Source organism: Piliocolobus tephrosceles, chromosome 18 (genome assembly GCF_002776525.5).
Source record: "Piliocolobus tephrosceles isolate RC106 chromosome 18, ASM277652v3, whole genome shotgun sequence".
Classification (NCBI taxonomy): Eukaryota; Metazoa; Chordata; class Mammalia; order Primates; family Cercopithecidae; genus Piliocolobus; species Piliocolobus tephrosceles.
This window is the reverse complement of record NC_045451.1, coordinates 35,620,170-35,647,766: the sequence shown is the minus strand read 5'-3', so window position 1 is coordinate 35,647,766 and position 27,597 is coordinate 35,620,170. Positions and strand designations below refer to the sequence as shown.

General features: G+C 43.4%; 1 protein-coding gene across 1 annotated transcript in view; it reads right to left on the bottom strand.

The window, feature by feature from the left end:
• The window catches only part of LOXHD1 (lipoxygenase homology domains 1), a 182,600-nt gene that overhangs the window by 135,042 nt on the left and 19,961 nt on the right, over window positions 1–27,597 (bottom strand). Inside the window, exons 5-6 of the mRNA XM_023207473.1 lie at window positions 8,390–8,488; window positions 1,602–1,750 (exon numbers count right to left, since the gene is read on the bottom strand). Of these exons, the coding sequence (XP_023063241.1) occupies window positions 1,602–1,750; window positions 8,390–8,488 (248 nt within the window). The remainder of the gene's footprint in view (window positions 1–1,601; window positions 1,751–8,389; window positions 8,489–27,597) is intronic.

Genomic DNA, 27,597 nt, shown 5'->3' with positions numbered 1-27,597 from the left:
AGGAAGGAAGGAAGGAAGGAAGGAAGGAAGGAAGGAAGGAAGGAAGGGCTAACATAGGCCCCACTCCTAGATGCTGTCTGGCAAGACTTTTGAATTAATATAAAGAAAAACATCTGCAAGCATCTGGCAGGAAAAAAATTAGGTTACCCAGAAAGAAACGAAAGTCTACTTGGCCTCAATATCAAATTTCAGAATTTAATGGAACAGAATCCACAAAGTTTTAAAGGAAAAAAGTGTTTTCACCCATAGATTTCACATCTTGCCAAGCTGCCCTTTGAGACTGAAGGCAACAAAGAAACACATCTTGGCATGTGAACCTGCCTCCTTGGAAAACTTTCCTGAGAGCACAATGCACCCATGTGACCAAGAAGGAACCTGAGTTCAAGAGGATGAAACTGTTCATCCTTCAAAGCTGCATCTACTAAACCTTGTGTTTTCACTCTATTGTCTTCCTTTTCAGAATGAAGGAAGTGGACTTCAAGGTACCTGTTCTGTGGCCCACCCTGGCTGAGGTCATAAAATGCACAGGCCTCCTCTCCCCACTTTGCCCAGCTAAATAGAAAACCACTTGAAAACACACCTCTGCTGGTGTATCGGCTATTTGAATTCTGGACTCCGGCCCTATTTCTTCTCCAATTCAAGCAGCAGTTCCACTTAGCCTCCTGGTACCCTGTTCAGTACCAGGTTTGCTGCTTCTAGGATCAGGCAAGCCCTTCCTTTCCGAAGGAATTTGGGCATTTCCTCCTTTGTTGATTCAATGCCCAGTCCCATGCCAAGAGCTAGGGAAGTGCCCTCAAGGAACTTTCAGACTAATTATGAAAAGAAGTGTGGCCATCACTAGGATGCTCACTCAACACCCTTTCCAATCACCTTCTTCCTAGTCCACTTCTATTCTACATGCTGAAAGCTAACCACTTGATTTCCCAGTTTTCACTGCAGCTAGGGTGTCCACCTGATACATATTTGGCCAGTGAAATGTAGCCAGAAGTTCCAATGAATAGGCCCTGGCTAGGTTCAGACAAAAGTACTGGGCTTCCTATAGAAAAGGATGAGTTCACGTCTTTTGCATGGACATGGATGAAGCTGGAAACTGTCATTCTCAGCAAACTATCACAAGGACGGAAAACCAAACACCACATGTTCTCACTCATAGGTGGGAATTGAACAATGAGATCACTTGGACACAGGGAGGGGAACATCACACACCAGGGCTTGTTGGGGGGGTGGGGTGTTGGGGAAGGGATAGCATTAAGAGAAATATCTAATGTAAATGATGAGTTGATGGGTGCAGCAAACCAGTATGGCACACATATACCTAGTATACCTATGTAACAAACCTGCACATTGTGCACATGTACCCTAAAAAAAAAAGAGAGAGAGAGAAAGAAAGAAAGAAATTACTGGGCTTCCTATGAAGATGATAACATGGGTGAAGTCTTAGAGACCATAAGGAGGACAGAATGACTGGCCATCTGGCTTAGGTAGAAGAATGAATGCAGATGGACCTAGAGAGGGAAGTTAGGGCTGAGATACAACCCTCTGAAGAACAAGAAGCCCCCCTTCCAAGGCCACAGGGACCACAGAGAAGCAGCTGAACTCACCTTGGACAGGAACCAACCTGCAGATCCCCCCTTATTGTTGTGGCCAACATTGATCTTCATCAGTTGCCCCAAATCTGGGGCATCCAGGATGAACCTGTCTTCAGCTCCCTTTTCAAAGTTGTCCTTTTCATTTTCTAGCCTACGCTCCCCTGTATGCGCAGACACACAAAAGAAATTACAAAAAGACCAGAAGAAAAGAATTTCCAAGCCTTCATGGTCCGCCCACTGAAAGATGCTCTTCCAAAGTCAACAAGGGCAACTTCCTCCTGAGATCTAAGGGCTCCTTACATCCCTCCGGTCTCTGAACAAGGCAGAGGTTTGCTTCATGTGTGGCTTGTGCCCAGGTCCTATAACTGAGCTTTTGATTTCTCCCTTACTCTGGAGTCCCCATCCTACTAAACAGATTTGTACCCCCATCTCTAGATCTAGGACCCTGCCTTGCTTTTGCCAGTTGCTTGTCCTGAATTGGAACAATAGCCACGGCAGTTGGTAAAGGGGCTGTTGGTATTCAGCCTACAGACTTCCTTAGATCTGACTCCTTTTCTGGAAAATAGTGCTGGTAAGTATTAATACTATCAGATGCTGCTGGTTGTTTAACAGTTTTCGTTTTTACTTTCATTTATTCCTCACCACAATTCAAGAAGGAGATATTATTAACTCTGTCTTGCAGATGAAGAAACAGAGACTTAGAGAAGTTAAATAACTTGCCAAAAGTCACACAGGTTATAAGCACATAGTTAGGACTCAAATTTTAACTTGTTCTTTCTGCTCTGCAACTTTCCATTATTGTGTATCTACAAGTCTTATGTAGGCACCAATTTTTACTTAAACCATCCTGTGCTCTTTCTTTTCAATTTTTTTTATTTTAAATTGTGACAAAACATACATAAAATAATATAAGACATTCATGTACCCACCATCCAGATTTAAGAGAGATAACAGATATTAACACTTTGTCCAGTTTTCTCCAGACCTTTCTCATTTCTTAAGGATGTAAAACCTGAGAGATATGTCTAAGGCCTCACTGTCTATCTCTTCCCTTCTACTCCTTTCCCAAAATAAACATTATCTTCAACTTGGTATATATCATTCCCAAGAATTTTTGTTTGCATATGTATCTATAAAGAAGATATACTATTTATGCATGTTTTAGAATTTTACATAAATAGTATCATAGTACACACCTCTTTACCTCAAATTATTCATCTGTACAATGGATGAATGTATGGAGATAATAACGGTGCCTCCCTCATAGGATTTTGCTGTGAGATTGACTCAATTAATACACAAACAGCACTTAGGCTCCTGAAGTGTGGTAGTCACTATTGTATTACCATTGTTGCTGAGGTGGTTGCTATTTTCCTGTTATCATTGTCACATACCCTTATGCTACTTGCTTTTTTTCTCTGTTAATTTTATCCTTTTGAGAGTACCTTGATGATTGTCATAACTTTAGTTTATTCATCTGACTGCTATATAATAGTCATTGAATGAAGGAAATGCTGTTGTCTATGCATTCTTCTCCTGATGGACATTTAGGTTGCTTCTAATTTTTTACTATTGCAAACAGCACTGAAATGGACTCTTCTGTACCTATCTCCTACTGCACATTTGTAAGAGCAGCTCTGAATAGATACCTCCAGTTTCTGGACCCGAAGATGTGCTTATCTTCAGTTTATTAGATGTTGCAAAATTTACCTCCAAAAATGGTTGTACCACATTAATTACCACCAGTAGTATATGAAGATTCCTATTCCCCATAATCATTATTAACATATATTTTTAAAAATTTTTATTCAGTATGTACCCTATAGTATCTTGTGGTTTTAATTTGCATTCCCCTATTTATTTGGGGAGATTGAGGATATGTTCATGAATATATTTTGGCCATTTAGGCTTTGCTCTTCTGTAATTTTTCCGTTTATATCTTTTATTCCATTTTTCTCTTGTCTTGTTTGCCTATGTTCATCATACATTTTTCTTGTTTTAATAGACCTCAATTTATCAATATTTTCCTTTGCTGCTTGGGCTTTTAATGAATTGTTTATGAAACCCCATCTCTAAATTGAGATTAAAAAGAGTTTTTAGAGTTTCTTCTAAAAAATTTTATATTTTTGCTTTTTCACATTTAAGTCTTTAGCCCATCTGCAAGTTATTTTATGCATGGTAAAAGGCAGGAATTTAATTTTATCATTTTTCATATGGTTAGACAATTGTTCAAACACCAGTAATTGAACATTTCATCTTTTCCTTCTGATTTATAATGCCAACTCTATGTGTGCTTCTAGCCTCTTCTGTTTCATTGCTCTATTTTGTTTATCCATCTAGCAAAAGCACACTGTTTTACTTTTTAGAGACCTAAAATGTCTTAATATCTGGCAGGGCAAATATTCCCATTATTAATATTGTTAGCATTATTTTCATTATTCAAAATTTTCTTGACAATATTTAGCTGTTTATGGCTTAGCCCTACATGAATTTTAGTAGCAGTGTAAGCAGTGGGGTATTGCCTTTTAAGATTTTGACTGAAATTGCATTGCATTTATAAAACAACCTGGGAAAACTTGGCATCCTGATGAATTTGAGTCTTTTCTCATCCTTGAACATATTTCTTAATTTATTTACATATTCTTGTATATCCTTCAATAAAAATTTATGGTTTTCCCAAAAGGCTCTTTTTATTATGTATTCTTAGGTAGTTTGTAATTGCTAATGTAAATAATGTATTTTTAAATTAAATGTTTGCATTGCTTATTTTTATTAATTTTTGTATAGTAATCTTATATTCAGCAACCTTAATAACTTTCTCTTTCATTGGTTCTAATGGTTTGTAAATTCTCATGGATTTTGTAGATGATCATTATTTTTTACAAAAGTGAAAGTTTGTTATTTCATTTTCAACCATTATAGCTTTTATTTCTTTTACTTGCCCTTTTTTCTGGCCCTAGGACCTCTAGTACTATGAAGAATAGAAATAATGAGTAGCTGGACTATTTCTTTTGTTCCTGGCTTTAAAAAGAGTGCTTTTAAGTTTTTAAAATTAAGCATATTTGTCCATATTTTGGTAGATAGCCTCATATTTTTCAAAAAAAATCTATTTCTAGTTTTCTATGGGTTTTTATAAAGTAAATAAGGTAAATTTTCCTGCATCTATCAAGATAATTCTTTCTCTTTAATCTGTTACTATGATAAATTATATAAATAGACTATTGTTAAATTATCATTAAATCCCTGGAATAAACCTTACAGAGTAGAAATTATTTGTCATATATCTATATATTTGTTTAAGAATTTGGTGTGCTAATATTTTATTTAAGATTTTTAGGTCTTTATTCATAAATAAGACTAATCTGTACATTTCTTTTTGTTAATTTATCAGCCTGATTTTGGTATCAAAAATCATAAAATAAATTAGGACACAGTACACCTTTCCCTGTTCTTTGAAACAGTTTATATAAGATGGAGATTCATAATTTCTTAAATATTTGGTAGATTTTGCCTGAACAATCTTCTTGGTCTGATGTCTTGAGTGAATTTTAATTGCTGCTCTAATTTCTTTAATTATTACAGATCTCCTCGGAAATTGGCTACAGCATGTTCTTAAGAATCTTTTTAGGATGCTGAGATGAAAGATCAGACTACATCATATAGTGGCAATCATAAGGCTTGGACCCCAGCCTCTTTACTATGCTAGAGGAGACCCTCATGTTCCCTCAAGCATAAAAGATAATGTTGCAGAAGAGGACCAAAGGCCAAGATTCTCCCATGTCATATTGCTATGAGACCCCAGCCCCAGGAAAGTGGCTAGCCTTCTCCAATAGTGTAGCTTAGGCCTCATAGCCCAAGGGCCAATGTCTCTCTCCCAGGTCTGCAGTCTTGCCCTGCAAGATCCTCCTGGAATGACCCAGTATGTGATGGGTAACAGGGACCTGCATAGTTGCTATTGCTACTGTCTCCTCTAGTTTCCCCGAATAAATTCTGTTCTGGGTGGTGATGGTGGTGGTGGTGGTGGTGGTGTTGATACAACATGTGCTATCAGATTATTCACATTATAATTTATTCTTTAATTACTTAGAAATATGCTTTTTAATTTTTAAATTGGGTGAGATGTGGATATTTCTTCTAATTTTATTGCCTTTTGATCAAAGAATGTTGTCTCTATACTATTGATTCATTTAAGTTAAGGTTTGCTTTGTGATTTTGTATATGGTCATTCTATGCTTGATAAGAATGTGTATTCTCTACCGGTTAGATGCAGTAATCTATATATTCCCCTTAGGTCAAGCTTATTAACTGTGTAGTTAAAATCTTTTCCACTCATACTAAATTTGTATGTATTTGGCCTATCCATTATTGAGAGTATTGTATTAAAATCTCCCACTATGATTCTGTATTTGCCAAATTCCGCCAAGAATTTTGTTAATTTTTGCTTCACATATTTTGGGAATATGTCCTTAAATTTACACAAGCTCAAAATTGTTGTATCATTCTTTTTGTCATTATTCCTTTTGTCATTGTCTAATATATTTTTATTTGAACAAAGTTGTTTGCCTTAAGGTTTCATTTGACAGATGTTAATATAGCTATGCCAGAATCTTTGCTGTTTGTTAATGTTTTCCTGTTTTATTTTATTTCATCTCATTTATTCTCAGACTTTCTGTATCATATACTGTATTTAAGCTGGATTTTAGAATTTTCATCTAACAGAATATCCATCTTTTAAATGATGACTTTGTTCTATTTATTAATACACTTGTTTTACTTTTTGCTATTAGCCATGTTTTTTCTTCGCTTCCCTTTCTTCATTTCCTTCCTTCTATCGGATTGATTATTTATTCCCTTTTATTTCTTCCTTTGGTTTTCAAATTATACATTTCTGTTTTCGGGTGATTACTTTTACAATTTTGATATGCATACTTATTAAAATCTACAGTTAATCATTATCCCTACTCTCCTGGGAATGGGGAGATCAGAAGAGGCCAAGACCCTTGCTATGTTTTAACTCTCATCATCCACTTTCCTTCTCAAATTTTATTGATTTTAATTGTTTGGGGTTCACATTTCCTCATGCACTGAAGTTAGTCATTATTATTGTTGTTTTGTATAGTCAATGCTTGCTTAGATTCATTACATAGTTATCCATTTTTGCTCACCTTTGTTTCTTGTATCTCATTCCTTTCTTCTGCATACAATTTCCTTTTTCTTGAAGTATATCCTTTAGTGGTTGTTTAAGCATATGAATGGTAAACTCTATTTAACTTTGTTTGCATGGAAATTTGCTAATGTAGCTCTCACTCTGGAATGATAACCTAGCTGGTATAGAATTATAGGATGATATATATGATTGCTTAGAATAGTGAAGATACTATTCCACATACTTATGACCTACATAGGTTGCTAATAGGAATTTGCTATCAATCTAATTATTGTTTTTATAGAAAGTAATCTGCCAAATCTGCTTCCTTTAAAAATATTCCCCTTTGCCTTTAGTTTCACCACAATGTATCTAATTATCTGAAATTCTTGAGGATTTAATCTTATTGTGTGTTGTGTTGATTAATGCTTAGTTATGATGAATTATATACTTGAGTGTTTTGTAGTTTTGGAAAGTGAACACATCTTCAGTATTTTATCTGTGGAAATTTCAGGCAGTCTTGCAAATGCTTTTGCCAAATATGAAAGGTATTACTGGTATGAAACCAATTTTCTGTACTTGAGGGAGAGGGGCTCCCAAATCACACTTGTAGTGTAAAATCAGACCTCAAGCCCACATGCAGTGCAGGCTTAAGGTATCAATTTCTCAGCATTTTTTTTTAATTTAGAGCTCTTGCCAAGAAACGTTTACTGTACTGATGAGCAAATTTTTTCCTGGTCTATTTTTTCACTAAAGATGCTCCTCTGAACCATCAGGGTTTCTGGCTTTATATTCAGTTTTAATTTCAAATCTCTTGACTCATGCAGGGCCAAGGTCTCATTTCCTGACCCCACATGGGTATGAAAGCTCATCCTCTAGACTGTTGAGCATGAAAGCTCTCTCCTTCCAGGAGCCACCACATCTATTCATAGTTAACACTTTGGTTTTGAATTCCCTCTTCAATTCTAGCACTGACACCTGGAGATTTCTCTTTTTTTTTTTTTTTTTTTTCCTTATAAGCTCAGCAATGCATTTTGAATTCTTTAGTATATTGTTACAAAATTCACATGTCTTTGTAGCTTTTCCAACTCCTGTGTAATTCTGCTAAATTGGCAGAAGCAGAAGAGAACCACCTGTCTCATTCTTCTGACCTGAACTTCCTCTCAACACCTACAGCTGTGTCTGAGTTCTCAGTTCTTGCTTTCCCTGTGAGGCCAACTCAAATTCTTTTCCCAGCCTCATTCTGTTCTGCCCCAAACCACTGCATTGAATCAGGCCACAGCCAGCAACATCCCAAAGTATAATTCAAGATGGGCATGGAGCTTAGGAGGATAGAGTAAGTGAGAATGAGTTTCCTAGAGATGTGAAGCTTGGGAGTGTCCATGGTCTGAGATGCAGGACAATTGCAATCAACCCACAAACCAGCCGTACTGTAATCAGAAAACCCATCACACACATAAACTTTATAACACAAACTGAACACCCTGCCACCCAGGACAGGTCATTCCAAGCCACATCATAAGAAGAGAGATGCTCAATAGAGGAGCCAAAAGGGGAGCTCAAGCTGCCTTCCTCTACCAGGATTGTGGGAAGAACCCCATCTACAAAACAGTCCTGGGCTTGGCTTGTGAAAAAAAGAATTCAAACCCATTACCTGTGTCTCCGTACTCTCCAAAAATATTGATGAAGACATCAGCATCTGTCCCTGCACCAATTATATCACCAGTGTACACCTTGACTTCATACTTATTACCTAGGAACAAGGAGAGAGAAAAACCTTAGCTCATCAGGATCCTGAGAAGAGAATAGAGGCCCCAAAGTAGCTATCACACCATCTACACTTACCCCCAGCAATGCATAAATTGTCACCATTACTGTCAATAACATAGCAAAAAAACAAGACAGTCCACATTGGTTCCAAACGGTCATTACATAATTGTCATCATTACTGTCAATAACAGAGCAAAAAACAAATCACTCAACATTAGTTCCAAATGGTCATTGGATGTATGACCATTACCGTATGTGATGAATAAATCAGAGGTAGAGAAGACCTTCTGTTTTTTCTACTAATATGTTGACTTGAAACACAGGATCAGCCCAGACCCAAGGTGCCACCCTGAACCAACCCTCACCATATCTCCCCTGAACCGTTGAAATGTCTCTAACTAGGCCCTCTGTATCTTCTCTGCCTTTCCCAATTCGTTTTCCACATTACACCACAACACAGAAATTCACTGGGAAAACTGGATTCTGCAGATGAAAATCAAATTTATATGGAAATTGTCAAGGCCATAACCAGTGCAAAGACAAGAGGCACCAATAGTGGTTGGCATGCTTAGGGCTCTTTGAAAGACCTGTATCTGCTTCCTGTATCTTTGCTCCATTCATCGAACAAAACTTAATTCCCCATAACCTCCAAATGCCTTAGCTTCAGCCTCAGCCTCACCCTTGATGGGAGACGAGGCTCAAAGTAAACTTGACAACATGATGAGACCTGCCCAGGTCTCCCCAGCTGGAGCCTGCCTTAGAGTGAGGAGTAAAGTTCAAGGGTTGGTATGTATGGTCAAGGGAAGGGGACTCCTCCAGCTTTTCACTGGGTGCCAACAATTCCAAGTGCTGAGACCACTCCCCCTCCCCTTTTCCCTTCCTACGGTGGCTTCCTATTTTTTATGTAGCAGAATCCTTTTTTATAGGTGTCTTTTGCCCAATACATGAAGCTGGTAAAAACTAGAGCTGTTCTAATCAAGGTTCAGAGTCCCAGCCCCTCTGCCCACCTGTTCCCTAGTGCCTTCTCTGAGCCCTGTCCCTAGCCCATAGAGGTTTTTCTCTTCTGTATTCCTCAGCTCTGCTATGTTGCCTGTGACAATGATTTTTGAGTTTTGCCATTTACTGTCTTGTGGTGTTTGCTACTTCCTGCAGGTAAGCCTACGAATTTCAAGTATTTATAGGAGGGCTGGGAGCAGGACTTCCTTCTCCTAGATAATCTCTCCCACATACCCTAGCACAGTGCTGGGCATGTACATTACAGTCTCATTAAGTACGTTGGGAAGTAAATTGAATCAAATTTCCCAAAATTCAAAGTTCCCAGCAAGTTGCTCAGGGCAAAGGACTGAGGTTGGAGAGATGAGGAGAAAACCTAACTTCATCCCTTCTAGAGGTGACACAGTGCAGGATCCTGCAGGAGCCCCGCAGAGGACAGCCCGCACACAGCCCCTGAAAGTTGTCCTTGACCTGGTGAGAACACTGAGGCAGCAGCGGCCGGGGCCCTCCCTTTCTCTCCTCAATCCTCACTTGGGGAAACCCATCAATGGGGTAGGAAAGAATCCTGCAATCCTTGTCCCTAACTGAGAGCTCCAGGAGGAGCAACCACTCTCAGACTCCCACACCTCTTGCTTTACAGTGAAGATCCTCTGAGACCGCAGCCAGAACCAGAGGTTTGGGAAGAGGCCAGGTCCAGGGAACTCTGAGGTGAGCAGCTTGAAGCTTGGGCCACACTCAGGTTACCTGGCAGTAACACCTGGCAGGTGTTAAATGGGCAGATTCCAGGTTTCCCTCCCAGAGCTTCTGAGTCATGCAGTTTGTAAGGACCAGGGAGGCCTCGGCCATAGCTAGCTAATTCTGCTGTTACCATCTTCCATATTCCAGAGGCTGCCCCCTAGGCTTGGTTCTCTCCTCCCTGGCTGGCAGCACCTCTGAGAACATTCATTTTGGCTCACAACCTTTCCCAACTCCAGTCCAGGGCTCACTTCACACAGAGGCGAGACCCCTCTTCAGGGTGGCAAGATGCCCAGGGCCCCTTGGCTGGTGAACCCAGGGAGGATGGGGGCCGGGGAAGGTTCTGAAGGTTGCCACTGAGCATCAGTCCATTGGAAGGGGCAGCAGGGCTCCAGGGGAAATCGCACACAGTGAAGCAGGAGAAAGGATGAGAGGGGCTGGGAAGCATTTATCAAAGGAGTCGCCAATATTCTGAATCATTCCAGAAGGCAGAATTCTAATTAGCGAGTTGAGTTATAAAGCAGATTTTCACTCACCAAAGGAAAGATTTTGTAGTATCTAAGGCTATTCAACAAAGGAATGGATGCCCTTGGGTGAAGGAGGGAGTTTCCCCTCCCTAGAGACACTTGACAGCATGTGCCAAGCACATTGGTGGAAAGTCACCTGCCAGGGATGCTGCACAGAAAATGCCATAGGTGAGAGGATGTGGAAACACTAAAGGTCCTTTTTAATCTGAAATTCCCTGACACTTGACCAGGAATGACAGACTCTGGAGGGAAGCCAAGAGATCAAGGAGACATCTCAGAAGATAGGGGAAGCACCCCAAATCAGGAAAAGTGAGGCCTGGGCAGCAAGAACCCACATAGGACTTTGGGAACACACAGCATCCATGCTCTGGGAAAGTCTGGAGCAGCAGACCACAAACCCAAAGCGAGGCAATGTGGGGAGACAGACCAAAAGTCAGAGATCAGGAGACCAGGGCTGAGGTGGAAAGGAGCTTCTAGGCCTTTCCAGCTGATGTGGACAAGGGACCCAAGCCAAGATATCAGGAAGTCAGGTGGAGAGAGGTCAGGAAGAAGCTGATTCTAGAACAAGAAGACTGTCCTCTAGCCTCTGCAGAACTTTCTACAGCAGATGGGGCCCTGAGCCCATATGCAATTGGCTGGGTGGAGAATAGGATCCCTGTGTGAGAGCTGACTGCCAATCACGTTGAGTGGGAAGAAAGAGCTGCAGCAGGGATGGACAGATGTACCTCATGAAACCATTTTTTAGAAGGCTCCATACATGGATGCTGAGGTTTATTACATCACTTTTCTACCTCCTTTATTCATATTCCCTTTTCAGGCAGAACCCCAGACTATCTACTTTGCCATTTTCCAAAACAAGGCCCAGGGCCCAATGCCAGCCCTGACCCATGCTTAGGTGCATCTGCCAATGAGAGAGCAAGACTGAGTAAAAGCAGGCCTCCATTCTCTCACTGTTGGCAAATGTCAGCTCAGGGCATCGAGCCTTCCTAACAGTCAGACAAATGCCCCCCAATTTCCTGTGACTAGTGTTTCAGTGAGTGCAGACTTGCTGTTCTGGTCTCAAGCGGGTTTTTGCTTGTTCCAGCTCACCCCTTGGATCTTGTAATCTGTGAGAACAAAACGCCCACATATGAGATAGGGCAGCTGCCCTGGCAACTGGGCACTGACCAGAGAGAAAGGTGAAAGACCAATTAAAAAAAGAAAATTCCTGCCCAAAGGCCAGCAGGAAGCAGGGAAATAGGGAGAAAGATGATGATAAGAAAGAATTCCCATGTGAGCCAAAAGGTCACCTTTCATCTCTGAAAATGACATGGTAGATTTACCTTCCAAGGGCAAATAATACTAAATATTCACAAAGGCATTTGCAGCTAACAAGCCACTTGCATATCCTAGATGTCATTTGACCCACACAGTGACTGCATGTGACAGGCAGAGCGGGTGCTGTTGACATTCTCATTTACAGATAAGAAAACTGAAACTCAGAGGGCAAGGTGGCTCGCCCCAGGACAGGTAGTTGCTAAATGATGCAAGAAGGGCTCAAAGCAAGGTCTCTGGTCTTTGAATCCAGGGCTCTTCCCAGGATACCCCAGGCCTCCCAGGCCTCCCAGGCCCTACACCAGGGTCGGCAAACTTTTTCTGTAAACCACCAGATAGGAAATATTTTAGGATTTGCAGGCCATTCGGTCTCTGTCACATCAACTGTTCAACTCTGCTGTTGTGGCACGAAAGCAACAATAGACAATATTACATAAACAAATGGGTATGTGGCTATGTTCTAGTTAAGACTTTATTTATGGACACTGCCATGTGAATTTCATATAATTTTTATGTTCCCCAAAATATTACTTTTAAAAAAAATTCTTTTCAACTGTTTAAAAAAACATAGAAACCATTCTCAGCTTGGGGTCAACACAAAAACAGGTGGCAGGCTGGGATTGGGCCACCCATGAGAGTTAGGATATGTCTTACACTCTCAGGCACAGTTCTGCCTGTCTCTAGGGGTGGTGGGCAGATCTGCTCTCTGTGGCCTGGAATGGGAGCAAAGCTGCCTGGACCAGGGTGGTTAGCTGCTGGCTACAGGATAATGGCAGCATACCCAGACCATTAGCTAAGCATCTCAAGGCTCTGAAGACCAGGGAAGGAGTGCCCTCTCTCTGTTGCAGTGGAGCATGTCCTATGCCCATTGTGAATGAGCAGAGCCAACATTCCCTGCCCCTACAACGCCATGTGGCTGGGCTGAGCCTGGCGGTCCACTGATAGAGGCAGCGGCCTGGTCTAGGGTTTCCTAAAGGTGGGGACAGAGGGCAGCACCACTTCTGCAACCTTAGTCTTAAGCATTTTGTTCATAGCTTGATTGAGAGTGAGTAAGGAGCAGAAATGGAAAGAGAGGTGAAGGCCAAGTTGGAGGAGAGGCTAGCACTGAGTGCACCCCTCTTCCTGATCAAGCTTGGGAGAGACAGGGCTTAGTGATGGATTATGGAAATCGTCACCCAAGCCAGCTCTAGAGCTGGCCTGTGATTTACCCATTTAGTGTATTATCTGTTGTTCAATTGTCCCTAGATTTGATTTCTCTCTGGCCTTTTAGCAGGGCTACCATCAGCCTATATGGGGCATTTGTGCAAATTAGGCAAAAAGAATCCCTTTCTCAAGACACTTTACTGCCATCTGTCGGATAACTCTCATAATAAACACACAAATCTACAAGCCCTCTGATGTGAATCGTGTCTCCTTACATAGTCGCACTTGTGCAGTGTGTGATCTGCACATCTGAGCCCAGCAATCCTACCTTTCAGGTAGTCACCTCCTTCCACTAAATGTCAACATGAGCTCATGGAAATCAAACTAATTTGAGCATTGATCTGAAGAATATACAGGGAGGGTTGTAGACCAGGGATTAAGCTAAACACATGGTACCTTCCAAAGCCAACCAGAATTGAGCTGGGGTCCTGTGCAGGTGGGCTTAGCTGCAGCCTAAAGATAGAGTGCCCACACAAGGCTGCAACAGAGGGTTGTCTGTGCCCCCCTTGCCCTGCTCAGTGGATACACATGCCCTGATGTGCCCTGTTTTTCCTCTGCAGGCCCTGTGGCAGGGATACAAGGCTGCTCCCTCTAAACAGGAAATCCGTCCTTTGCCGGCTGGCCGGAAGCTGCCTGTGTGGGCTTCCAGAAAAGGCAGACACTGGCAGGCCCGAGCTGCCTGCCTGCGCCTGGTGCACCAGCCACCCCCACAGCCTCCCCTGTGCTCTGTCTGGAACAGTCAGCACACAGCAGCGACAGAACACATCTCCAGAGAGCTACCCCAGGCCACATGGAGAGGCAGAGCCATGAGGGGGCCGGGCCCCCAAATCCAGTGCTGCATGCACAGTGGAGCCTGGTGGGGCTGCTTGCCACACTCCTGACCACAGAAGTCAAGCATATGCCCTGTAACTAAGCCCCCATCTCATCAGATTGCACTGGTGCAATCTGAGCCTCAGGGAAGCTCACGTGGTCCAGGCTTTCTTAGGAAGCAGAGAATCATGAATGAACTGGTGGAGTTTCTTTTCCTTTCCTTTCGCCCATCCCCAGATCCTGTTTAAATAGAACATGGCTTTAGCTATTTTAGCAGGTGAGGGTGAGGAGGGGGTTGGAAGGAGGATGACTGGGCCTGATTTTACCCCACCCGCAAGTGAATCTGCAATGGCTCACACCCTGACACCCCTCACTTCCGCTCACTGAGAGCCAAGATGCTAGAAGTGAGATATCACAGGCGCTGCGTAGGAGGAGATGAAAATGGCAAGAGAGAGATTCAGCGGGGGCTGCCCTGGGGGTGGGAGATGAGGGGGAATGTTCTCTCCCAGCCAGGGAAGGCCCCCTCACTACTCAAGCCCACACAGATGTGGGGAGGGGTTGGTCCGCAGAACCCAAGGATGGGCTGGGGGCAATGCCATGTGCCAGAAGCTGGCTCATGGCCACCGACCAATGGATTCCCTCCCAGGAGTGTGGACTCCAGTTCTTTCTCCCATGCTACCCCCAAAAGGTTTCCTCTTCCTTCGTCAGGCCTGGAGACCCATTGCCTCTCAGCCAGGCTCTCACCTACTGTCTCTTCCTCATTCTCCAGAGTCTTCCACCTCCAGTACCTCCAACCCACCCTCCCATCATCACTTTGTACCAACTCTTCCATGGCCTCTGCGAGATGCTTTCTGCTCGTGGGACCACACACAAGGCACTGGGACGATGGATGACAGGCTCTGTTCTTTTGCTTTCCTCCTGTAACTTCCTTCCTTAGTCTTTTCTCCCTCTCATTGTCTTACAAATAAAACTGGAACTTTTCTCCTTAGAACACCCTCCACCATGCTTTCCTTGCAGACACACCCCTTACCAAAATCACAAGCACCTCTGATGCTCCGAGAAATTGCAATGAGCCAGTCACTTCTACCACATCGTTTAATCCTCACATTGATGGACCCTATGGCTACTAGCGTCACCACTTTTAGTAATGAGGCAATGGAAGCAGGAGCTTAAGAAGCTTGATGGTATTCACACAATTAGAAAGGGTGCAGCCTAGATTTGGACTCAGGGCATCTAGACAAAGTTCCCTCTTGGCTGTCATTGCCCCCATCCTGCCAGCTTTCAAACCTCAGCTTCTCTCAAACCTCACGTTCAAACCTCAGGTTCTCTCAAAAGTTCCCACCTCCCAAACCCACATTGCGCCACTCCACAGCTCCAGGTACATGCTCTGTTCCTTTAGCAACTAACGTGCTCAAATACAGTCTGTGCATTTGACCTCAGCCAAGCCTAGTTATGCACTGACATGAAAACATCATTTGGTCCTTAAAAGTTGCTCATGGTCAGAAATCAAGAAATAATATTCTACAGCAGTGGCATCCAGTCTTTTGGCTTCCCTGGGGCCACATTGGAAGGAGAATTCCCTTGGGCCACACATAAAATACATTAACACTAACGATAGCTGATGAGCTAAAAAAAAAAAAAAAAAAATTGCAAAAAAATCTCATGTTTTAAGAAAGTTTATGAATTTTTGTTGGGCCATATTCAAAGCTGTCCTGGGCCACATGCAGCCTGTGGGTGGTGGGTTGGACAAGCTTGCCCTATTCCATTCATCACCCTCAAGTAAATATACAGCTGGTACATTTTTCTAGGGAACTGTTCAATGTAAGTCTGATACTATCAGGTGTGAAACATAGGAGGGAGTAGATCAGCCTCCACTCTTGTAGCTTATCCTGCTGATTCCTTTTCCAGCCACTGCCCAGCCCTGAAGAGCTATTTCCACCTGCCCTGCAGTCACTCGTCCTCCTTTGCTTCCTTTCCTGCCTCTCTACAGAAGACTCCTCCCATCCACGTGCACATTTCTGTAACCTTGGCTCCATTACTTCCCTTTCCAACCCAGACTCTAGTAGACTGCTAGTATTTATCTTCCCAGAGTGCCAGAACACCAGCACTTTTCATATACTACTGGAATGTCACCCAACCTTCCTGGAGGGCAGGTGAGTGATATATGTCAAAAGTCTTAACATTCTGCAAATCCCTTGAACCAACCATTCAAGCACTATGCATTAGTTTATACTGAGGGAGTAGTTACATTAATTGATCACCTATAAAGATGTCTATCACAGCATTGTTAATACTGACAAAAAATTGAGATCAACCTAAAAATATTCAAAATAGGAGATTTGGGGGGTAAAATATTATATTCTCCCATTCATGGACTTCTATGCAGCCACTTAAAATAACAGAAGATGGGCCGGGCACAGTGGCTCACACCTGTAATCCCAACACTTTGGGAGGCTGAGGCAGGCAGATCACTTGAGGTCAGAAGTTTGAAATCAGCCCAGCCAACATGGTGAAACCCTGTCTCTAATAAAAATACAAAAATTAGCCAGGTGTGGTGGTGCATGCCTGTAATCCCAGCTACTCGGGAGGCTGAGACAGGAGAATCACCTGAACCCGGGAGGCAGAGGTTGCAGTGAGTCATTATCGTGCACTGCACTCCAGCCTGGGCAACAGAGTGAGACTCCGTCTCAAAAAATAAATAAATATAAAATAAAATATCAGAAGATGATTTGAGTCTATAATGTAGCATTAAGTGAAACAACATGGTTATAAAATTGAGTATAATGCAATACCATTTTAATATGTAGGGTTTAATATGTTCATAAACAAAAATTTAAAGAATGGGAAGGAAATTCACCAAAATGTTAACAGCGGTGTCTCCAAAGCAATTGTACTCAGTACTTAAGTTCAAGCCTCTGGGTTTGCTGCTGGCTCCATCCTTATAGACAAATGATTTCACCTCTCCCTTCCTCAGTTTTCTTCATCTGTAAGATGGGGGTAACAATAAACCTCCCTCGCAGCATTGTGAAAATTAAATGGATGTTTAGATAGATAGGTGGATGGATAGATTAGATTAATAGTTTGTTGAGTAAGTGCCGGATAAAAATCAGCTATTATCATCTTTGAGTGACTGGATTATGGATGATTTTATTATTCTTCTGTTGCTTATTTGTACTTTTGAATTTTTACAATGGCCACATTTTTTCTGTGATTGAAAACTGAAGTCACCTAATGTCAAGACCTCAGTAGGTCACGTCCTCTGTATTTCAGAAGAAATCGTTGAAAGTTCCTGCCAATTTATTATACCCTCAAGCTGGCTTTGTCACACAAATGCCTTGAGCCAGTCTGAGTGGCAGTGAGGCTGGAGGGAAGATTGAGAACTGGACGGCCAATGAGAGAGAATAGACACGAAGGCCACCAGCAGAGACCCAACCCCAGACAGGTGGGAACCCTTTCTCTGACTCTTGCTGGGCTCACACTGGCCAATACCTGCGGCTCAAGGGAGGGTTTCAGCAGGAAGCCATTGGTGCTGGAATGGACACTGACAGCTGGATCTGGGCCAAGACAGTGTGTGTGTCATCAGTTCAGATTTTCATGTGTACAAAATGCAACACGGAGAAAGTGCTATTTCTACAAACAGAAAAAAAAGGCTATTTTAAACACCTATTTAAAGATCAAAATAACCAAGTTTGAAGCAAATACACAATTCCATGCATTCTCCAAATGTTCTGGCTGCTGGATTGAAGGAGAATGTGGCTGGTGGTGGTTCTGGGAGGGTGGAGGCCACAGTGAAAATATGAGGTGGAGGATCCCTTCCCAGCTGTGTGAGTGACACTGGGCCATCAGAGCTCATTTGCCCAAGTGCCCTCATTTCATTTAAAATCCTAGAAAACTCCTCACCCATGAAGTCTCAGTTTGAGCATCAACTCCTCTATAAAGCCCTCCTGATTCCTTCTTCCCCTATGCTCCCATTGTCCTAGGCCATACCCCACTTAGAATATTCTATCCCTGTACACTGTGATTGTTTATTGGCTTGATTCTCTCCCCTCTAGACTCTGAGCTCCTAGAGAGAAAGGCCTGTATGTATTCACCCTGAGCGCGGGCTCTGGTGCATGGAAGGCTCCCCTGCAAAATGCCCATTGAATCACTGAATGAATGCGCTTAACAGGAGGAATAACAGAGGAGTATGAGCTGGCACCAAAAGCCCAAGACTGCAGCTCTGCCCTACAGTTATGCTGTGTGACCAAGAGCAAGCAGCTTAATTTCCTTGGGCTTCCATTTTCTCCTCTGAAATGGAGGAAGAGTAGATAAAGTCCCTTTTGGTCCTTAAATTATCTGATGTGCCACACTGGGGCCTCACTCAGAGTGGTTCTCTTCTTCCCACTCTTTCCGGAGATGATTTTCTGCAGTGCTAGGTGGGAGCAGATGGGGTGGGCGGGGAGCTGCTGTGAGCTTCAGTGGAGGAAAGTGCTGCAGGGCTGGCTCAGCCCTCCCTACTCTTGAGCCCTTGCCCCTGTCTGGAAATTCCTCCATGGAGTTCAAAGGAACGATGATCCCCAAGCAGCACCCACAGCAAATAGGCTCAGAGGGCCCTGGAGAATGTGTAATGCTCTGTGAAGGAAAATGACAAAGCATCAGAAAAAGAGGCTCTCCCTCCTGGCTTTAACTGCAGTCAAGGTCATGAGTCTCTTCCCAGTTGTCTGCTTGAACCTGCCTGGATTCCAGAGGGGAACCGGACACTGAGTAGCTCCAGAGTCCTCTCTGAGAGGTTTGAATCTTAAGCCTGTGCATCTCAGAATCAGAAAAAGCCTGGATGTGGGGAAAGAAGAAAAGGAAACATCAGGAGCTTAACCACAAGGACAAGCACCACGCTATTGTGTCATTTACTGAGCACTGACTCTGTGCCTCTGCACTAAGTCCTGTATGCTCATTTCCCCAGTTAACCTTATCAGGTAGAAATTAATGTTATCTCCACTTTACAGATGACAAAATAGAGGCACAGAGCTTAAGGCATCTGCTCATGCTAGCATAAGTGGCAAAATGGCAGAGCTGGCTTTTGACCATGGAGAAGGGGAGTCCAGAGACCAAGTCCGTGGTGGGGGACTATCTTGAAGATGGGAAGTACAGGGGGATGAAATAGGGGAGAAAGATCCACAGCAGAAAGGAAGCCACCAAAGGTCAGTCTCCTTTTGCCCCCATGAAGGAGGGCTGGCCTTGGACCTCTCCATCTCTCTTTGGTTATGAAGGTGGACACTCTAGTGCCCTGAAAAGACTCCAAGAGACCCCCTAGCCCAGGCACTCTACAGAGGAAGAAACTGAGGATGGGAGGGGAACTGAGATCTGCCCCAGGTCTCATTGCTATTGGGTGGCAAAGCCAGAACCAAAACTCAGGATGTATAGTCCCATGTGCTTTCTGACCCAGAGAGTTATTTTAACATTGATGATTTAGGCCGGGTGCGGTGGCTCACGCCTGTAATCCCAGCGCTTTGGGAGGCCAAGGTGGGCGGATCATGAGGTCAGGAGATCAAGACCATCCTAGCTAACACGGTGAAATCCCATCTCTACTAAAAATACAAAACAATTAGCCAGGCATGGTGGTGGGCACCTGTAGTCCCAGCTTCTTGGGAGGCTAAGGCAGAAGAATGGTGTGAACCCAGGAGGTGGTGGAGCTCGCAGTGAGCGGAGATTGCGCCACTGCACTCCAGCCTGGGCAACTGGGCGAGACTCCATCTCAAAAAAAAAAAAAAAAGATTGATGATTTAATTACTCTACGGTAATATCCTATAGAATCTGGGAATAAGTCAGGGCTTCTGGCTTCTTGACAGAGCCTTTGTGATGGGTGTTTTATGCTCTAATCATGCAGGGTGCTTTCATTTTGCATTTGCTTTTGCACTATGCAGTCCTCTGGCAGGTCCATGATCCTCTGCAGGGCAGTACAATTTGCACATGCCCGTAATACATTAATCAAAATCCCTTTCTTATCCCATTCTCCCCTCAAATGCACCCTGGGCACTGTGCCCAATGTGGTCACGTCAAGACTGGGTACACATCTGGAACTGTGTGATAATCATTGTGTGGCACTGCATGGGCTGGAATAAAACTATAACCCATTTACCTGATGAAACAGCCAGGAATGGAGACAGTGATTATGCTGAAAACAAACACAATTCCATTTCTACCCATCCCCAAGTGCTGTGCAGCTTTCAGCCCCCAGCTCTAGTTTTCTCACTGGGCATAAGAAAAAAAGAAAGAAAGAAAGAAAGGAAAAGAAAAGAAAAGAAAAGAAGGCAATTCATTTGCTCCAGACTGGGAGTCCAGATGTAAACGTCATTCACCCCTCCCACCACCTGCATGAGCCCAGCCCACCTGCCCAAGTTGTTGTTTCTTCTTATAGGTTCTCTTTCATGTAATCATCAGCCTCTCTTCTCTTTGAAGTATACAACAAAACTGGCTGCAACCATATTTGTTATTAATCTACCCAAGAAGATTACATGCCCCCTAGATGGTGGCTTGTCCTTCCCAAAACCTAGAGAACAAATCCCAGCCAAGAACAGGTGTGGAATCAGGACCTGCCTCCACACTGGGCCCTCTAAATGCAAGGGGCCTCTCTGCTTCTGCCAAGGCCTGAGTCTGAAACATTTCTGCACTGTTGTGCCGGGTTCTGACAGTCCTGGGGTGTGAGCAGCCCCCAAGCCAGCTGCAACACAGCTCTTGGCTTCAGAGGCCTGTCTCATGGCCAAGCTGGTGGAGCCTTCCCCAAGCAGTGTGGCGTGGGCTCAGTATTAATCTAAGCCACATGATCATCTCAGTGCTTTTCAAAGTGAGAGGGTTTGTGGGTTGGCACTGGGCTGTGGGTAATTACTTGGCCAGAAGGCAGGAAATGACGTCATATCGGCAGTGAGAAGGCCAAGCAGGATCTGCCTTAAACAGGTTTTGCTCATGCTTCCCTACCGGGTGACAGTCCCCCAGCCCAAGCTCCTTCAAGACCCAACATGAGATCATCCCAAATCTACCTGGAGAGCTCACGCCATCTTATCAGGCCTTGCCTAAGTCAGATGTCTCGCCCAACCTCATCCTTCAATACTGCCCCATAGAGAAGGCAGGTATGTGCCCTGAGCTTCCCTGAAGTCAGAGAGGACTGAGTAGCCCTGCATTCTCAGACTGGATAAATCTGCAGTGAGCTTATGACTTGCACCTGGGCACTGTGCCCTGTGAATGTCTCACCAAAAGGGACAACATCAAAGTGGGTATGGGGGGGTATGAAATCAGTGGGTGGGAGACACCTGGAGGCAAGCAAGAAAGAAGGTTCTTAGCTAGCACACTGCCAGAGAAAGCAAGTGCTACATGGACCTCAGAGAACATCTCATGCAACCTAGTAAGAAGATGAGGAAACAGAGACCCAGAGAGGATGAGCAATTTGCCCTGGCACATGTTTCAACAGAAGATCCACAGTTTCCTATACCACCAACTTGAAACAGAACTCTGGGAACAAGGAGCCACTCAATAAGCAAATAGGGCAGGCCCCAGGGCCCCAGAAAGAGTTGCCCCACTGGGTCCACGGAGGATTCAATGAGATAGGGCCTGAATCCCAAAAACGGCTGTTGGTGGTCTGGTTTCCGCTTCACAATCTCCGAACAGATTGGCACAGGGTGTCTAATACTGCCCTCAGGCCTCAGTTCCACTTCCAGTGGGGCCCTTGAAACCTCCTCAGGGTTAATGAATGCTGGAGAGAACAGCTTTCAGAGCCACTGTCTACCAGACACAGGAGTCAACACAATCTGAGCAAACAGGTTGAGAAGTGGGAGCTGCTAGCTCTAGACCAAGAAACAGAAGAGGTGGTGGGGAGGCACTCTGTGCTGCTTGCCTTGACCTTTGTCCCATGTGCAATATGGGGATAATAATAGTCCCTACTTCTCAGAGTTTTAAAAAGATACTACTTGTAAAATGTATGCACACAAAGACGCAAGGCTACAGAAGTATTTTTTCTCAAAGTCATATAGCTAGAAGGTGGTAGAGGTGAGATTTGAACTCAGGACTCCATGATTTGAGGTCTGGCACTCTGAGCCATGATGCTCTACAGTCTCCTTGTGAGCACTTCGTATGATGGAAATCTGTGTCCTCCACTGGACTGTGAGCACCTTGAGGGCGGGGACTATGTCCTTATGCATAGGCTCAGCATCTTAGAGCAGCTCAAGAGGGCATTGCCGACAGCAGCTGCTAAGGATGATGCTGCACCTGTAGGCAGGGGAGATGGTGCTTAGCTTCCAGCCAGGGGCTGCCATCAGTGTGGAGATGTTAATGCAACTGCTCTGCCTCCTGGGTTCTGAGTTATCAAGAGGGTGAGCCATTCCTGGCAGAGTGGAAGAAATCCACCAGGAAGAGAGTCACACACATCCATGGCAATAGAAGGGATGCCAGCAAGCAGATGGCAGGAGGGAAAATTCACTACACTTCTGGAGCAATTTGATAGCCAAGACTCTGTTCCCAGGGATAATAAATGTAGATATGCTGGAAAAGTGGTTGCCAGCCTTCCATAGGCCCCAGAAGGTGCCAGGACCCCTGACGCCCACTCTTAGAGTCAGACAAGCCTAGAGATGGCTGCTAATTCCCTGTGCCAGCTCTGTGTATGTCTGAAATGCTTATTCACGTGTGATGTCTGACTGAACCATTCCATTGACAGGTTGAGGGCAGCCAGCCAAGACTGGGACGCCCACTCCTACTGATTCATATGGGGATGAGTCAGGAGAATCCAGGAGGTTTCTCCAGGAGCCTTGGAGTCTTGGGCAAGAACTGAGGAGCTGGGGTGAAGGCATTTTCCTCTTTTCTTCCAGATGAACAGAAGCTTTTTGACTGAAAGTCAATATGGTCTATGGTCACTGTTAAAATCATTTAATGAACATTTTGAATGCATTAAAAGAAGTGACATATCAAGGGATCCTGAATAGCCAAAATAATCTTGAAAAAGAACAAAAGTTTGAGGTCTCACACTTCCTGATTTTAAAACTTACCACAAAGCTACAGTAATCAAACCAGTGTGGTAGTGCCATAAAGACAGACATATAGACCAGAGAACAAAACAGAGAACCCAGAAATAAACTATCATATATATGATCAAATAATTTTCAACAGGGGTGCCAAGACTATTCAATAAGGAAAGGACAGTCTTTTCAACAAATAGTGCTGGGAAAACTGAATATCCACATGCAAAAGAATGAAGTTGGACCTTGATTTGTGTCATCTGCAAAATTTAACTCAAAATGGACCAAAGACCTAAATGTAACAACTAAAACTATAACACTCTTAGAAGAAAACACAGGGGAAAAATCTTCATGACACTGACCTTGGCAATTTTTAAGATATGACATCAAAAGCATAGGCAACAAAAGAAAAAAATAGATTAATTGGCTTCATAAAAATTAAAACTATTGGGCATCAGTGGACACTATCAACAGAGTAGAAAGACAACTCATCTAATGGGAGAAAAATATTTGTAAATTATATATCTGAAAGGGGGTTAATACCCAGAATGTGTAACAGAGGCCTACAATTCAACAATAAAAAGATAAACAACTTAATTTAAAAATGGATGAAGGATTTGAATGGTTATTCTCTAAAGAAGATATGCAAATAACCAATAAGCACATGAAGAGATGCTCAACATCACTAATCATTAGGGATATAATTTCACACTCATTAGGAGGTCTATTTTTTAAAAACAAAAAACAGAAAATAGCGAGTATTGGTCAGGATCTGGAGAAATTAGAACTCTGTGCATTGCTGATAGGAATGTAAAATGGTACAACCACTGTAGAAAACAGTATGGTGGTTACTCAAAATTACATATATGACCCAGCAAATCTGTATGTATATGCCCAAAAGAATCGAAAACAGGGACTCGAACAAATATTTGTACACCCATGTTCATAGCAGCATTAATCACAATAGCTTAAAGGTGGAAACAGTCCAATGTCTATCAACAGAATGGATCAAATAAGTTGTGATGTACCCATACAATGGGATACTACTCAGCCTCAAAAAGGAAGGAAGTTCTGACACGTGCTATAGCCTGGATGAAATCTGAAGACATTATGCTAAGTGAAATGAGCTAGATGCAAAAGGACAAATATTGTATGATTCCACTTATACGGTTAGGGTATCCCTAACAAAGAAATCCAAAATCTGAAATGCTCCAAAATCCAACACTTTTTGAATACTAACACAATGCCATGAGTGGAAAATTACACCGCCTGATCTCATGTGACAGGTCACAGATGAAATGCTGTAAAACTTTGCTTCCAGCACAAAATTTTCAGAAATGTTGTATAAAATTACCTTCAGACTACATGTATAAGGTATATATGAAACAAATGAATTTCACGGATAGACTTGGCTTTCATCCCCAAAATATCTCAGTAGGCATATGCAAGTATTCCAAAATCTGGAGAAAAAAAAATCCCAAATCCAAAACACTTCTGGTCCCAAGCATTCTGGACTAGACTCACCATGTATAAGATTCCTAGATTAGCCAAATTTACAGAGACAGAAACTAGAATAGAGTTTACCAGGATCTCAGGGGTGGGGAACAATGGAGAGTTAGTGTTCAATGGGCACAGAGTTTCAGGGTGACAAGATGAGAAAGTTTTAGAGATGGATGGTGACAGTTGCACAACAATGTGAATGTGCTTAATGCCACTGAACTGTCCATTTAAAAATGGTGAAGGTGGCAAATTTTATGTTATGCATATTTTACCACAACTTTTTTTTTAAAAAAGCAGCAGGATAACGGAGTCAGGGAGGCCCCTTCCTCTGTGCTAATGGTCCCCTGTCTGGAACACAGGGTTCTAGACTAGTAGGTACCTCCTTGGGAAGGGACTACAAAAAGAGAGGTCAAGGATCCTGGGGTTGCGTTCCTGAGAGGACAGAACCCTGTCTTCTGGCAGCTGAAGGGCTGACACCTAGATAGACACTGTGTTGTGTCGGAAACGCTGGAACAGACAAGCAGAAGCCTCAGGGAGACTAGGGGGTTTAATTCCAGGAAGGCTGGACTCAAACCAAAGCTGGAGAAGCAATTGGTGGGGGTGATGTAGAAGGGGTTCTTGTGACAGCAGGAGGTTGGCCTAACGAATGCTCACAATCCCCACAATCACAGGCTCTGACCTCTTAGGTGCCAGGCTAATTGCCCTTGGTCAGGCCCTACTCAAGGGGCAGGTGGAAAGCAATTGAACTGAGAATAGGGAGACCCACAGTCTAGTCCTAGCTCCATCAGCAATTGGCCATTTGACCTTGGATGGATCCCCACGTCCCTGGGCCTCTATGCACTCATCGCTGTAATCAACACCCTACCTCCCGTTCCTCTCAGATCAAGGCTGGTATTGTTTACCAGGGTACAATCTGCATACCACTGGTGGGACATAAGATGCTAGCAATGGTATATGATTTATCTAATGTTATAAATTTATGTTAATATGTGCTACTGTATGCCTGACATTTATAGCAAATGATAACAGCTTTTTATGATAGTAATATCAACTTTATTATTAAAATAAATTTGTAAGTTAATGTAAGTTGTAAAAAGTGACTTAAAGAAGTAGTGGTAATTAATAATGCAAGCAGTACTTGAATCAGGCAAAACTCTTGAAGATGGAATGTGAGTTACTGGAGTTTCAGAAACCCCCAGATGGATTGAGGGAGCACAAACAACCTGCCACTTCAGACCTCAGCAACAGATCCCCGAGTCCTGGAGATCAGACACAGAAAACCAAAAGCCACAGTCATTTGGTTGGTCCTGCTTTGTTTCTTTAAGGTACCAGATGTAGTGATTTTTACCAACAAATTGAGAAGAACTAAGAAACTGAACTTGGTTCTAGGATCTTCTATCCACAAAACTGTGAGGCTGGTCAGCTTCTGCCTCCTTCCTTTGAAACCTCCTGTCTGTTTTTCCTCATCTCTACCTTCTACCCAATGGACTCCATTAAGAAGACGGCAGTTCTAAAGATGCCATTCCCTTTAAGGGGTTAGAGGTTGGGTACTTCCCCAGGAAGTGCATTTAAAGAAGAGCCCAGAGAAGAAACAGTCCTCTCCAGCGAATGTCAGGCACCGTACTGTGCAACAGTCCTGGTGCCCCAGAGCTCACCCTCTGTGCATACAAGTAGGGCAGGCTCCCTCATGCCTGTGTCTTGACACATGAAATGCAAGATTCCCATTAGAGGAACACCTGGAAACCTGATCAAGGTCCAGTTCCCTCCACTCGACGCTGATCCGCTGATCACCTCTGTCAAAGGGTCAGTTGGTCAACCTAGAACACCTCCCTTCCCTGAAAAGCAGGAATGAGAGAAGGTTCCCATGATTACCAGCCAGAACTTTGGGAACTGACCCTTGAGGGTGGAAAGAGGACCAGGTTCTCTAACAGTCTGTCCCACTTTGGGGGCTGGTGGTATAAATACACTGAACATGACCCCTTTCCTCTCTCCTCCTATTACTGTTCATATTGCATGTTTTGAAATATTTTACCTACCAAACTTCATGGATGAAATAATAGACCCCATTTTTATCATCGAAGTAGCAGCCAAATACCAAGTTGACACAATTTCAGGTGAAAAGCAAAGAAATTTAACTTTTTCTTTACCAATGCAGTCATTGGAATATTTGAAGGTCAAGTGCAGTGGTTCACACCTGTAATCCCAGCACTTTGGGAGGCTGAGGCTGGCGAATCACCTGAGGTTGGGAGTTCCAGACTAGCCTGGCCAACATGAAGAAACCCATCTCTACTAAAAATACAAAAATTAGCTGGGCGTAGTGGTGCACACCTGTAATCCCAGCTATTCAGGAGGCTGAGGCAGGAGAATTGCTTGAACCTGAGAGGTGGAGGGTGAAGTGGGCCGAGATCTTGCCATTGCACTCCAGCCTGGGCAACAAGAGGGAAACTCTGCCTCAAAACAGAAACAGAAAACAAACAAACAGAAAAAAAACCACTGGAATATTTGAAGATCCCCTTTTTCATTCCATTCTCTGGAATCCAGCCTGGAAATACTAAAAACCTAATGCCCTCCAGCAGGCTGGGGGCCCAGGAAGCCTCATACAAAGACTGGGTCAGGGGGTGTCTACGCTGAGGATTCTTACGGAACCCTGAAGAACCACTGAGCTACCTGAATTGTTTCTCATGATGACTTTTCAGAAGCTCTTCTCCTGACAGTGGAACCCTGGATTTTTGAGTGACCAAAGCAGGTCAGATGAGCTGAAAAGTGGCAAGTTTGACAGTGTGCTAAAGATTGATCCTAGTAGAGGTTGGATAAAGAATTAAAGATGCTTAATGTTTATGGGAGAATCTATGAAATTCACCCCAATTGAAAAAACAGGTGAAGGGCCCAGGCAAAAATTCTTTCTTTCTCTCTCTCTCTCTCATACACACACACACACACACACACACACACACACACACGCACAAATTGCCAATAAATATATGAAAAATGTTCAACCTCACCAGTAATCAAAGAAAGAACATCAAAAATCC